Source organism: Epinephelus moara, chromosome 14, assembly GCF_006386435.1.
Source record: "Epinephelus moara isolate mb chromosome 14, YSFRI_EMoa_1.0, whole genome shotgun sequence".
Taxonomy (NCBI): Eukaryota; Metazoa; Chordata; class Actinopteri; order Perciformes; family Serranidae; genus Epinephelus; species Epinephelus moara.
In genome coordinates, this window is record NC_065519.1 from 22,734,552 (window position 1) to 22,750,033 (window position 15,482).

A 15,482-nucleotide genomic window follows, 5' to 3' on the forward strand; every position below is an offset into this window, starting at 1 on the left:
CTGTTACATAACCTGTTTTCCAAGGTTTCAGGCTGAGTTTGAACTGTGAGCTTCCCATACCTTTTACTGCCAGATCAAAGCATGTCTGTGAGTCTGCAAATTACCAGGATGCACATTTTACGTGCTGTCATCTGTAAAGGTTGAACTGCAGCACTGTAAATTGAACTCAAAGTGCTTCACACTGTGCTGTGGTCCTGTGAGATGAAATAATTAGTCCACACTCAATTAATTCAAATCAATATAAAAGGGAGTTCATTCTCTCAAATAATCCAGCAATCAGTGCTGTAGGTTCTTAAAGAAAAACATCTGGTTTTTGAAGTTTTATGATATTGCAGTAGCCTGCCAATTCAGATTTAAATGGAAGGTAACGATTAACGCAGCTGCATTCATGTTAATTCCAATAGTCTTGTTCAAAGGGATCACAGAGAAAGACGCACAGTAACATGATGTAACTTGGCAGGGAAAGTGCGTGTGGGCACATGGACCGAGCGGTGCCGTGAGTGAAGCAACAATACAGCCGACAAGGGGGAGTTTCTTCTTGCAAAGCGCATGCAATCCCTACAAAAATTCCCGGTGACTTCAGATCCAAGGAGGTGGTGATATTCATGGGAGCACGATTCAAACTCTCTCACTTGGAGTACAGCTTCAGCAGCCCTGGAGCCAGCGCGCTGCTCTCTTTGCGCCTCTTTTTCTTGTTTAACATAAACTGAAACAGATGGAATAATGTTTGCTTGAAATAACAGTTTTTCATCGCTGGAAGGAGAGAAGCTTAAAGTTTTCTCACTTTTGGACTGTAGTTAGGTGCTGATTTGACAACCTGAAGACGTTTTGCGCAAAGTCTTACCTGGCATTATGAAGAGGTATCCAGGCTTCTTTCATTCATGGGAGAGGATGCCGACTTGCTGAACTCGTGTAACGCAATCGCGGACTTTTATTTCATTTGCTCGTTTTTTAGTGGCTCTCCATAAAACTAACGCGGTCTCCACTTTAACGCGGTACTTTCAAAACTTTGCATGCCCAAAATGGACCGTGCAGGATTTGCTGTTTTGATGGTTTTGACTGTTGCACTTGTGCGTATTGGTGACAGTCACAAGGACACAACAGGTGGGAGGAAAGAGGGTGCAGCAGTAGTCCAGCATCAGTCCCGGGTGAGGAGTCAAGGTCACTCGCCAAGGGGACCAGAGGACGGTGCATCCTCCAGACCATCCGATGACACTTTCCCTGGGAACAGCCAGTCTAGGACTCTAGTCCGCCTGCCCAGGGGCGCGCCATCCCAAGGGGATGACAGGCACATATCCAAAGCAGGCGCCTCCCGGGAAGACGTCTCTGCGCCGCGGGATGGTGCGCTGCGCACCGCCAGACTCCCGGCCAGCCAGCAGCAGCACAGAACCAGAGTGAACCGCAGGCAGAGCAAGCCCAGCTCTGCCAGCACAAGGAGACTTGTTGGGTAAGAATGGCAGCCAAGGGCTCTACAGTCTACTGTAAAAATGTTTTGCTTTGCTTTATCAAGCTGTTCAAGCCATTCAGATTCACTGTTAGAGCAGAAGTTTCCAAGGAATTTGTGTGACCTATTTTACTGTACATGAGTCCATGTGGTTTACAGTAAAGTGGCGGTGGCCCACTTAAGCAGAATCTCTCTTCCTGTAAGGCAAACCAAGTAATGATGTAACATAACTACCCACAGAAAATGGTCATAAAGTGTTGCCCAATTTCAGTTCAAACCTGTGTGGATATAAAGCATGAAACTGTCATTCAGTAGGTGAAAGAGCTGTGTGTGAATTACTGTAATATATGTAGCCTACTTTGTCATCAGGGTCATGGCAGGACATGGATTAATAGCTGAGGCTAAACACTGTGCTGATTACTGGGTTGATAGTGAAGCTTATAATGAACAGCAAATGTATATGAATGGGTGAGTTGTGTTTGAACTGTTCTGAGTCTAATGCAACACTGCATTATCACCATTTCCTCCCATTACTTCACATTACAGTATATTTAAATCGTAGTAGGAGAGTGACTGCAGACTACTTCAATGTGTGTGCCCCAGTTTTGTGCTCTCGCCTGTGGCCATGTATTGTAGTGGTTCAGCCGGAGCCTTGGCTGGTGAACATTTGCAAATTTGCTTAGTGATCAGAAACACCTGTTTCTCTGATGGCCCTCTCTCAACACTGCAAATCCCTATTTTTTTTGTCTCTGTTAGACTCCAAACAGGACGATGGGTTGTTTCCATATTAGAGCCCTTTTCTTCTTGTTAAATGAACCCTCGTGCATCCAGTCCTGTTTGTTCCATAGGGACAAAGCATGATACACACTGGAGGGGAGAGTGTTTACATAATAATCAGAGGGGGATTTGGATGGCTCACCTTGGGTCGCAGACACCGAAATATAAATGAAATATCTCTTTTGTGTGTCATAAAAGGGACTCATGCCTTTAGGAAATGGATTATTTATATGGCCAATTTATGGAGAGCACTTTACAAGCAATAGGAGGGTTCAGCCAGTTGGTTCGCCATCTGTAGGCATACATATAAGTCCACTCACCTGCCTTCAGCCTAAATCATGATAACACCCAAGAGAAATGATGGACACTGGATAGTTTTGTCCGGTGCTTGTATCTGCATTTACCGACTGCCCACAGAATAAATGTGCGCACCATCAGTATGCCCTGATCCATTCCACCTTAAAAACAACATTTCTCATCGTATCCGTCAGCCAGACAGTTGCACTCATGCATGGTCGAATTGAGGTGCTGTCTATTTAAAGCAGTGCATTAAGAAAATAGCTGTAGTATTTGATCCAACATGCTTTATTGCCTTGGGTGACATTGCCAAAAACACATATTACAGTGCTGAATGAATGGAGTTCTTTGACTTTAAAGAAGCATAAAGGTGGCGTGACATAACTCTGCAGGAACATTACCTTGTAGGAGTCTGCATGGCAGCTTTTACACTTTGATTCATTAGCTTGAGATGAATCATCCGCCGCTTGTTAGAGAAAGTGTTTTCATGACACATTTCCTCTTGGAATTCCCACTTAACTTACTCATTTACTGTACCCAGAGGCACTGGCAGTGCTGGGTTCACTTAACTGTAGTATTTACATTCATGTTGACTCAGTATGACTCCCCTTCTGTTTTCAGTGCACCTGTCAGACGTTTGACTGGTCCACATAGCTCAGTGGTGAAATAATACTCTGCAGAGTCATGTTCAGGTTTTAAATAAAAATATAACTAGGTGTGAACATGGTGTTATCTATGTTTTAACCTGGGGCAGGATCCTAATTATGTTGTATAAAGTTCTCTTATTACATACATATATCCCTTGATGGAATTTGAATGTGATGACTGATGTCTTTGGTCATGGGCCTGGCCTGATGTGTTTGATTTATGACAAAGCTAAGCCTGCCAGAGGGCCCAAACAACTGCATGTTATCCCTGTGACGCCTCAGTAACACTCGCAGAATCTAATGAGTGCAATCCGACTGAGGTCAATGAGTCAATTCCTGTTATCTTTTCGAATCACCATGAGTCAGACATCCACTTACTGTAATATCTTGTGAAAAGATGATGGGGCACAGATCCATGCCAGCGCGTTGACTGTTGCCCTGAAGTTGCTCTTGCGGTCTGGTGCCTTTTCATCTATCTCACTGCAAAAATTGGCCCGTGCTGCAAGTGCGGATTAAAGAGTGCAAAGAATCCAGTTATAGCTGTTTAAAACTTGTCATCTCTCATTTGCTCAGTGATTTATAGAAGATGCAGGGTGCTTTTCATGTCCCGTGTGTCTCGCATAATCCCTTCAAGGCTCAGATAACTCTGTATTTGTTTTCACTCTGGACTCTCACATAACAGAAAGAGGGACTTGTGGCTCCACATTCAGATAGAGTTTCGTGACTTGCCCTGAAATTTTTATCAAATGAAATGCAATTATAGCATAATCTCTGAAGTGTTCGTATCAATGGGCCAGCCACATCAGAATGATCTGTGAGTATAACAGCCTTTGCAATCGGATCAGTTTGTCATGCAAAGGTTTGAGGCCTTCCACACTCGCTGTTATTGCTTTATGGATTATGAAAAGGCCCTCTATATTAAGGAAAGCTTGAAACAGTACTGTCAGTGTCTTATCTCACTGTGGTTTTTGAATGTCTTCCTTTCTTCAGGCCTAATGTCTGTGGAGGTCAGCAATGTTGCTCAGGCTGGGCTTTGGCACCGGGAACCAATCGCTGCATAAAACGTAAGTAAAATCTAAATGTATGCATTCTGCCTGAATACTCTTTTATTCAGCTAGAAGGAAAACTGTATTCTTTGCAAACTGAGGTCATCTTATGTGAAGTCTTGAAGTGGCACACAAGCACACTGACATGCATTACGTATATTAGAGCTGGTAAACTTCGCAGACAGAGAGGCTTTACAATCTCAAGCACGCAGACTGAAAAATAACACAGTAAATGGCAACTAATGACTGTCCTGTCAAGTGGAATTGCCCAATGAAAGTTTTCCTAGGGTGTTATTGCCCCCATGCCTTTTCTCTTCATCTAAGATCCTCATGTAGAAATTACCAGCACTTAGCACTTGGCTCTCTTTTTGACACAAGCCCTTAATTATGGGTGGAACTGCTTCTTCTTTTATTTGACCACAGCAGTATTGGATATCCTAACTGCCAGATAATTAAAAGTGGAACAGAAGACACCGGCTGGGAATGAATAGTCGGCCACTTCTTTTAACGCAAAATTGTTACAACATTGATATGGTTGTCTCTAATTTGTACGCAGACTGTATAGAAAATGTGCTGGTATGACAGAGTCTCATCATTGACATATTCTCAATAAGGGGCCCAATTTGAAACAGAAATGGCCGCAGCTTACACCAGATGTACTCTTTGCATGTCATGTTTCAATTTCACGTTTACGACCACCATTGTTTGCTGCAGACTGAAATAACAGGTTGGAATTGGAGCTTTTTGAGTCAGAGTTATCTTTAAATTTTACGAGTGAAGTAAAACCCCCACAGCAGCGGGCTGGCATCTATCTGTCTATGCTTCTTTTTGACCTGTTTACTGTTGTCTCTGTTCCTCTCTGCTAATTATCCCCCTCTCACACACACATGCACACACAGTTAACACACATTTCAGCCAGTCGATTACACAACAAGCTGATTGGCCCCAGCAGCCTCCTAATTAGATCTCCTTCCCTCTTGCCCAGTGCAAAGCCTCCTTCCATTTTTTCTCAAGTCCCAGCTAAAGGCACACTGACCAAGGTGTAAATTACATCTAACATGGAGCTGCAGTTACCCAAATTAAAAGGGTAAATACTTTTAACCTGCCAGAAAGTAACAGGTCCAGTCTAACGCACATGTGTTAAACAAGGCAGTGTATCTGAGCAGGCCAGGGGTCCGTCCAACCATCTGGACCCTCTTACAGCTTGGCCCTCACCCAGGTCTGACTGGAGGCTATGCTATCATCAGCTGAGTGAAGCCCCACGGCCGGCAAAGTGCCAACACAAAGGCCCCAGACTGGAGCTGGGACTGGAAGCCCCCACGTAGAAGACCTCCGTGGAGGAAAACAGGCTCAGGCTATCTTTATTCCGTCGCCGCCTGAGACCCAGGCGGCTTTATTAGGAGATGGCAGCACAAGAAAACATGTTCACAGCGGGGGAAAAGAAAAGGAGCAAACCTGTCGACTGCAAGCATAAGTAGAAACATATCGCGGCTGAGCTACGTCTAGGAAATTCTCGCTGAAGGGATTTGAAGTAATGTCTAATATTAAAAATGTCAGCTGCAGGCTTCACCCGCGAGGCTGGATTGGGTGTCTACAGTTATGGCTTCTTAACAATACCTCCTTGTTAAATTGGGTTGAGCTCAGAGCAAATATATGACAGGAATTGGATCACTAATTGTCCAGGGAGTGCGCCTACATGTCTTTAGAAATGTGTTTATAAAATGGTCTAGGTCTGAGTCTCTGTGGGTCTGGTTGGAGATTGTTGTCTGGCTCGCTGAGGCCTCCATCCTGCCCATGTCCTGGCAGGTTTGGAGCTGACTGTCTCTGTTTTCGTCTTCAGGATGGATGGTTAGCAGACTTGTTTGTGTGTTAAAGTAAATTCCATGTGCTGAAAATAGCCAGCGATGTGCCATAGAAAGCTTTGATCCATTAAGAAAAATAGAACAGTGCATTTCCTCTGCTGTGGTTTATTTCTCTTCTGGGTAACTTAACTGCCGTAAATAAAGATACAACTTGATTGTTTTTTATGACTGAGGTTTAACCCAACCAGTATTGATTTTATTAATGGTGGCTGAGAATCAAAGGTGTGTGTTGTGTTTGGCTGGTAAAGTGAGGCCAGGTGTAAGCTTGGCTGTTTACTTGCAAGTGGGATTGAAGCTCCTGTCGAGATGAATGGAGAATCTTGTTTTTGGGTCAGCACTTAAACTTATTCCCCGCTGTGCTGTGATTCACATCTGCTAATCAAAAAGTATTGTAGCTGAGATGAAGAACAGAGGGAGGCCATGTTGTAGCCTCTCCCAGTTGCGGCCCACCAGTAATCTTGTCTTAGTTATAATACAAGACTGTCAGCTGCATTACTTTAGCTGTTAACACTGTCCTGACACGAAAACTGATGAAATGTTTGTGCTGAATGCTGTGGATAATCATTTAAATGTCTAAACTGTCTTCAACTCTCATGAAAATCTTCTAATGGTTTTCATGGAATCTTTTACCACTTTAAAAGGCTTCAACAAGACATCAACAACATCATTCATAAAGTACGCCAGTAGTGGTAAGCCGTGGGAATCTTGCACACCTGACAGTAATCTCCAAAAAGACAAAACAGCAAGTTGTGTCAGTAAAATTTGTATTGTATATCAGTTTGTATTGTGAAATAGTTACAGAAATCTGTTTACAAAATAGTAAGCTCCTTAGCTCTGGAATTAGGATTAAAAATTTGAATTGCTGGCAAGTTTTAGGGTAAATACAGCAACCCTCAATTAAATGTCTTGTACGTAAGTGTAGAATTACTGTTTTGAAGTTTTGGTTTACAACATTTCTTGGAAAAAAAAACAATTAAAGTAAGACCTTTTAAGAGCAGTGTTACTGGAGAATATATTTGAATTTTATCTGTTCTCCTTTGTATCTGCTTTCAGAGGCTTCGCTCTTATCTTTGCACCTCTGAATGTGGTTTTCACTCAAACTGAGCTGTAAATGGATTCTTGGATTGGCTACCAGGAGGTACACAGGCTGTCTGAGCTAAAGGAGCTCTTTGGCAAGTCAGAGCTGTTGTGTAGATACCTACTAGTTTTACAGCAGTCTGCAGGCATGCAGCAGCTCTGTGAGGCTGTACTTACTGTAGACACTGCGGCGCTTTGAGCTAAATGTCAATGTCTGCATGCTAATCACCTTACAGTGACAATGGTAACATGCTGATGTGTGGCAGATCGAATGTTTACCATGTTCCCCATCTTAGTTTAGAGCGTGCCAAACCATCGTTTCGACAGCTTATAATTCCGAAGCCTCAGTACTCGAAAAATGTCCCATTGGACCAAAGGGCCATTTGTCCGCCAGCCTGGTATCCTAAACAGAAGCACATGGCTATTTATTATGCCGAATGACCCGCCATACTCTGCCTCCAATTGGCATACCCTGATATTCTTACCCTACCCTAACCAAACTCACTCCTCATGCCCAATCTTAACCAACCCAACCAACGAAGATGACGAGTATTAGCCAATCGAGGCAGAGTAGGATGGGAGATGCCTTTACCATAGTCGGAAGGTCAAAGGGCGTCATCTGCATAATAATTAGCCACGTGCTTCAGGAGGCCCTTCGGAGCAATACGAGTTTGTTTACGGGATACTTGGCTGTTGGACAAATAGGCTTTCTGTCCAATTTGGTCCGGAAATATGAGCCGTTGGAGCAATGTGCAGTCTCCGTTTAGGTGGTTAGCATGCTAACATTTGCTAATCAGCATTAAAGTACAGCTGAGACTGCAGGAGTGACATTTGGTCATAAAAACACTATTGGACAAATTTAAATTCATCCTGAGGACATGAAGGTTTGTATCAAACATCACGGAAATCCATCCAATAGTTATGCCATCGAAAACCGCAGGCTGCTAGCATGGCTAAAAAAGAATGCTATGTGTTGGCGTAGCTCATACTGGCAGGGTTACTATGCATCAGAGTTATGTTGTGTTGCTCTGGCTTCTCCAGTTGACGTGGCTGTTTTAGTAATCGGATTAATGGCACGGTCTACCACACACAGAGTGAATGCACGGGACAATGTAGAATACTTCAGACGGGGGACTTCAGACTCCCCGCAGCACAGACAGGAACTGGCTTTACATTCAACCTGAGCTCATAGTGCTCCCCAAAGTGCTTTTAGATTCTGCGGCGGAATTCATTTCACCACACTATACATCACAATGTTTTGGCGAAAGCACGCGATATACACATGGCAACTCGCTGCGAGTGTAGCCAACAGTGAGAGCACGACCCTCTAAAAGAAGCACACAGATGGCCTTTGATTTAAACCCCTCGCTGTCTTAGAGAGTGCAGATGAAAGGTGCATCATTCACGTGGAGGAATAAAGTTGTTTTCAGTCTCTTAAGCAGTTGGTGATTGACAGAGTGAAACGCGGTAGAGAGGAGTTTCTTTTTGATTGCTCTCCAGCTTTCTTTGGCCTGCTGTGCCGCTCAGGGCCCCATCCCAACCCTAAAATAACTCCTCATGCAGAAAGTCTCTCTCTCTTGCTTACCTCTGCCATCACAAGGTAAGCTATTCCTCTTTTTCCAAACAAAAACTTTAGCATATTTGCCCGATTCCATGTCACCAGTAAAATTTGAGTAGGATCGAGTTGTGTAAATCATTTTAAGGTATTGACATAGCTGTCACCATGACATTTTCATGGATATCAAAATGATCATGAAGCATAAAATCCACCTTTGTGTGTTATTTGTTGAATCATCAATCATAGATCTAAACCCATTCTTGTGTGTGAAGTGTGAAATGTGAAATGCATTTAGAGCCCTTCTTTTGTTACAACATGTGCAAAGCAGCTGGCAACTTATCAAGGACATACACGTGTGAACGTTTTCTAACCTCCAAAACAGTACCCAAAAAATGTAGGTTCACCATCTTCACCTAATAGATACAAGCCGTCTCAGTTTGCTTTGTGTAAACCTGACCTGACACACGACAGAAGATCCCCATATATTGGATCAGATCTTACAGTAAGATTTGTCCTCTGCATTGAAACAAAAACTCATGCTAAACTTTAGGAAGGTGACTCAAAGGCACTTGTGCGTTTTTAATGGTAGTGTAGAGATTTATTGTGCGTAACAAATGAATGAATGAACAGTGCTGTTTAGGTTTTATAGCATGTACACTTCATGGGATAGTATCTGACATGCAGCTAGAGGTAATGAGCCAGAGTCAGGCACATGATGCAGTGTGTACCACGACCCATTGAGTCACCAGGACACCCATGGCACTGCTTAACGCATTAGATTTTCAGCAGAGTTACTGTAGATACGATGAGTCAATATCCTGTGGAAAGGGTGCAGTTTTTAAATGGACAACATTTTCATCTATAACAGTTTATATGATGAATTTTATGATGAACAAGAGTAATATCTCACTAATTAAATCATACATTTTCCCCCTATTCGGCAGCATTGAGGCATTCAAATTACAAAACCATTATTTCCCCAAAGGTTGCAAAAAAAAAGAGACCTAATAGCGATGAGAACCAACCCTGCTGAGCAGCGTCCTCTGTTTTACAAGAACAGGAGGAGGTTTTTAAAATGCTGGTGTTTCTGGTGACTTCACTAAGCCGGGGTTGAAATTACTGCCGCACAGACAGCCGCAGAGCCCTCCTCAGCTTTATATGTTGTGAGTGGATTTGTGGGGGTTGCACAGTTCACAGTTCAGGGATATAACACTCCCTTGGCAGCCCTGCAGAGAGTTATGGCCCATTAGACAGATCCTGTAATCAATACACACCCCATCGGCCCAAAACCCATCATTAACATAGAGGCTGGACAGCTCTCAGTTTCCCTTCCCAAACCAGGAGTGCTGCTTTCTTCACTCCAGCTGGTGTGTCTGTTTGTAGGTTGCAATTGGGTCCTGTTTTGGCCTCCTGCGCCACATGTTTTTCTAATTGCTACCATAGACGAAAGTGTGGTGGAAATGATGTACTACTCAGCGTCTGGACCTAGGCTCCTTCCTGTAGAACTTCTTTTTGTTTATTTATATGTCTTTGTTCATGAGCTGTTATGATACGGATATAATGAAGACAGAAATAGAACACAGTTGGCCACGTAAGGCTGAAAATTGTTCTTCAATAACACATGCTTGTTTCTCATTTTTTATGCTGTCTTGATGCAAAAAGGTAGATGTACTTGCAGAAGTGTGGACATGAGTCACATGACTTGGACTCGTGTTGGACTCAAGACACAAATTTCATGACTTTGAATTGACTTGACAAAATCAGTAGACTTGCAACTTGATTTGGACTTAAACACAAATGGTTCGTGACTTCACTTGGATGTGAGCCTTTTGACTTAAAAATACTTGATAGTTTAAAACGTATGTTTCTTAAAAAGTGTGCCACAAATTAATTAATTAATCTCCCCTCATTTCCTCTATCAACTAACATTATTAATTCCCAGCAAGTCGACTCTTAATTTCCCAGATAGACTTTATTTGAAACCAGTCTGACAACATCTGGTCAAGTTGCAGGAGAGAACCATGAAGAACTAACATTACATTACTGAGCATCAGTTGGAAAGGATGATAACAAAGCGAATTCATTTGCTTACAAAAAATAGGCAGCGGTCAACAAAAAAATCAATTGCAGTGTGCACAATATACGGGTTGAAAATTACAGACGGGGATGCAAAAACTTCCAACAAGCTTGTTCTAACAAATAAGTACAAATTTTTAAAAGCATTTATGATTATTAATCTGATGTTAAGATCTCATTACATTTGATGAAGAGCACATTATGACTTGTTTCGCACTCAAAACTCAAAATGTAGGACTTGGGACTGAACTACAAAGACTTGAGACCCATTTGCGAAACAGTGACTTGGCCCCACCTCTGTGTACTCGTGCAGATCTCTTAGCAGTAAGTTTAAAAAGCAAGACTAAGCTTGACTGACACTTACAAAGCAACATTACCAAGCAGCACCCCTCTCCTTCAGTCACACACACGCTCACTGAGGCCACAGTGTTGTTAGGGCAGCCCATAGCCAACCATATATCATGGCACCCTCCTGCTTAAAGACCATATGGAAGTTGTTGGGATGTGATCCCTCAGGAGGATGGGGTTTGTGGCTTTTTGGTGAACACCACGTCTCACAGAGTCAGCTTTACAAGTTGCGGGCGCACGCCCCCAGATCCAGATATCCTCCACGGAGCGCCCCAGCATGTGGCTCATTAGAAGCTGAATGTGGGGAGGCACGATATAGCGTGGCTAAAAGTAATGTACACAGTGTCATGGGTCAGCTGTAGGTTAACAAAATCCCCTCACAGAGCTGAGGTGGGTTAGGAGAATAAAAGCTCCAACTACTGTATTGGAACCGAAAAGCCCACACTGATTGAAAAATGTGCATCTATGACTGAGGCACCTTAATCTGGTGAAATATTACTCTTGTTAGATTTACCACAAAGAAAAAATAAAGGATCAGTCAAACAGTGTCAGGCTCACTCCCTTCTGGTTCTGATTAGAACAATAGAGAAGTTTGATTCTCAGCTTTAGAGTTATAGCAACAGCAGTTTGGTTGTACACAGCAAAGCTAGCGTTTGGCAAGCCTGAAATGATAGAACTCGCACTGGCAACCATGTGGAAATCACATGTTGTAAAGAGATTAACACTCACTTGAAATGATTAGCATTGAGAGGCAATTGTATTAACTGCTCAATAGACCAATTCTTACTTCTTCAGTGGGTAGAGCGAGTCTGGATGAAAGGTGAATTTTTAAGCTTGTCTCTCCCTGCTGCCTCCCACAATCTTAAACACTTGACCTATTTCATGAGCTCTGTCAGGTTCTGTGGTGACTCCCCAAAAGCGGCTCCAGCTGTCAACGCAGGAGGTTTACCAGACTACATATTCAATCACAAGAGTTTTACAGTTGTCTACGTTCAATTTTGTACAAAGTTGTAGATATTATTAAGATTATTTCCACTCCAATCTGTAATGATTTGTTCATAAAAGTCCGAACTGGCTTGAGCAGCACCAGTAGCTGTGTTGGCTGAAGTGCCAATAGCGTTACAACAGGAGGGAAACACAATGTGTCAGGGCAACAGACTTAAGTTTATAAGGTGCAAACTGATGCATTCAGCTCACCAAAAATATGAGGACGTTTGAGGTAAGTTGTTGCCACCATCATTTCTAAAGTGATTTTGTCTTTCATTCTTATTTCCCAACTTCCTGTCTCTCAGTTACAGCGTTGAAAGGACCTTTAGTCAAGCCTTTTGTCATGTTTTACTACATTCTAATCTCCGGAGCAGCTCCCAGACTCTAAATCTCATAATGGCGCATAATGCGCTCAGCCTGTAGAGAGTCCTTCCCAAGATTATTGCGATTATGCTTTCATTATCAATATTATTTTCAGAAATGTCAAGTTACCTCTGGTAGCACTGTTGACCTGCGAAAAGTGAGGAGATTTCTCTACATGTTTGAGTTATGTCAGATATTGGTTTCAAATTGCCCCTTGCTGAATGAAAGGACTGTAAAGATTTGATGGGTTGTGTTACTGTGAGTCGGGGAGAGGGGAAGGTGAATCTCTGGTGGATTGTAATGGACTGGAAACGAGCTCTAAGTTGGAAATGAGAGTCCAGACGAGGGGGGAAGAGAATGGCAAATTTCCCCAGTTATACACGTGCACATGCGAACCTAAGCTCATAACAGGTAACTATAACCCACTAGAGAAATTATAACCAATACTTACCTCAATATGGGCCCCAGGGTAACTTTAACATACTACATACCGAATTACTCTTCAATCGCCTCAAGTCAAACCAAGAACTGACAAAAGACATAACTTAGTTTTACAGTTTATATTGTTAAAGAAGTGATCATTTAACCTCTAATTGAATGCTGTTTGTAGAAGGACGGCAAACCAAATGTTGGCATTGTGCATTTTTGCGAAGTACAAATATGTAACATTTGTACGTGATTATGTAGGGGATATGTCAAAACTTTACGTTTTAACAACGCTGTGGTTAACATGTGTATGGTAAGGAAAAGATCTTTTTTTTGGCTTAAAGGTCCAGTGTATTGAAATTAAGGGGATACATTGGCAAAGATAAAATATGATATAATGAGTATGTTTTCTTTAATTTATAATCATGCGAAAAAGAGAATTGTTGTGTCTTAGTTATCTTAAGCTTTACTCATTAAACACACCGGTTCTTCTACGTCACGTCGTGTCACGTCACGTCACGTCACGTCACGTCACGTCACGTCAGTCACGTCACGTCACGTCACGTCACGTCACGTCACGTCACGTCACGTCACGTCACGTCACGTCACACAAATTTATGTCAGTGCCAGTCTTCAAAGCTATGACTTGCCAGGCAATATCTTTTTGGCCATGGTCTCTATAATGTGGCCATGGTCTCTTAGCTTGAGGTATTTCTTGACCTCAACAATGAGCCTCACCTCATCTTTTCTTTGACACACATGAGACTCAGCAACAGAGTTGTCTTTGCATCCACGGTAAGGAGAGGAGTCTAGCTGCCATAGGAGCAGATAAAAAGAGCTGCTACGGGAGGCTGGCATGTACAAGCAGAGAGCGAGTGGGGGAAAAATGCATTTAATTTTGGGGGTGGTGGTGCTGGAAATAGGACAGTGGCGTGCAGGAGTGGCGACACGCGTGTAGCCACTGTCAGTATGGGGTTGTACATTGAAAATAATGGGGGATTATTTTTTGACATGTGCCGTTCACTGCTGCTGTGTTTTGACCTTTAGAATTTACGTCTATACAGGGAGCGGTTCCTCATCCACTCCACAATGTTGCACTGCCATGTTTCTACAGCAGCCCCAAACAGACAAACCAAACACTGCCTCTAGATAGGGCCATTTGTGTTTTCACAGCTTGTTTCGGCCACCGTAGCCCCACACTTATTTTTGAACGTGAAATTACTTTATTCAGTGTTTTTACTTGTTTAAGTCACTAGGTCTGGTTGGTTTGAGAGGAAGAAGGTAAAAACCTCTTGATCAATGAAGTTTCAGCTGGTTGTAGACTGCAATCTACACCGCTAGATGACTCCTAAACCTTACACACTGTTAATTTAAAATACATGGTTTTGGTGCCACAATTGCTGCTGAAAACACAGGGATGTCTTGTTAAAAACAACAGGTGTTGTTGTTTGATATAACATATCAATAACATTTGATATATACACTGATATAATAGGTATTCGAAGTACAAGTTTAATGTATTCACAGTTTGTGGAAATGTACAATGCCAGCATTTTCCTCTGATGACTGGGCTGAGGATAGATGCTTGGATTATTGATGGTAGTCAGACATTTCTTAAGAACCCCTTAAACTCTCCCAGCGTAGCTTACGTTTGACAGAACTGGAAGGAGAAAAGATACACAGACCTCAATCTGACTTAAATGTGACGCTGAGGATATTTTAGCTAAGCCCAAAGAAAGAGCTGTTTCCATATTAATAATGTGTTTTATTACTGATTGGACTGGATCAGCATGTTTGTTTGGACGGTTCAAAGCTGCCAACTGTAGTCTAATAGCCTCCTCTTTTCAGATGACTGGATTTGGACACAATCTCCCAAAACTTGGCCAGTACGTCTTACTCATAATTAAGGCTGAAGTGGCAATGCCAGGAATGTTTGCCATTTCTCCTCTTTTATTTCCGATGAATTCCCATTTTATTATTACTCTCGCAAAGTAATAATTGCTGCACATATTTCTGAAATGGATGGAATGTGAGGCAATTAGTTTTAATGATGTGCAAGACAAATCTGCATGACAGCAATTACTGCGACAATGTGTTTAACAGCCCAGAGGCAGGGCCCAGGGACAACACAGACAGGCAGTGGCAGGGTATGCCCCGGCCACGCAACAGGCTTCATGTGGGGCACATGTCAGGCCCAGTGTCACTGACCTGTCCACTTTATCGTGAGCACGGGGCGACATGTTTGTCTGGTGTCAGTACTGTGCCTCACAGCTGAAAACGGGTCACACGCCACGCAATTGAACACATATGCCATCGTAAGCCAGCCGTGAACCTCCATTTATTGGGTTATTTTTCTACCCCGCGCTGTTTCTCGTTTCAATTCAGATGGTTTATTTGAAGAATGCAGTTTCACACATTACCGAGCTCCCCCCTCTGCAGCATAATGTCACTGGAATCTGTGGCCTTTTTGATCCTTCATCCCCAAACTTGAGGTTAAACAGACTCCGGACAAGGAGGTGGCACCCAGCCAGCCTGTACTTTAGTTAGATGATGGATTTAACTCCTTGCCAAACA

The 15,482-nt window shown here is 42.7% G+C and overlaps 1 protein-coding gene across 2 annotated transcripts in view; it reads left to right on the forward strand.

Moving 5' to 3' along the window:
* Positions 1 to 420: 420 nt before the first annotated feature.
* The window catches only part of LOC126401239 (latent-transforming growth factor beta-binding protein 2-like), a 103,113-nt gene continuing 88,051 nt past the window's right edge, over positions 421 to 15,482 (forward strand). Inside the window, exons 1-2 of one of the 2 annotated variants that reach the window (XR_007571051.1) lie at positions 421 to 1,447; positions 4,156 to 4,229. Coding sequence is in view for 1 of the 2 variants with exons in the window: in XM_050062360.1 (XP_049918317.1) it covers positions 1,014 to 1,447; positions 4,156 to 4,229 (508 nt within the window). In the remaining variant the exon portion in view is untranslated. The remainder of the gene's footprint in view (positions 1,448 to 4,155; positions 4,230 to 15,482) is intronic. The other variant, XM_050062360.1, reaches the window with a different exon arrangement.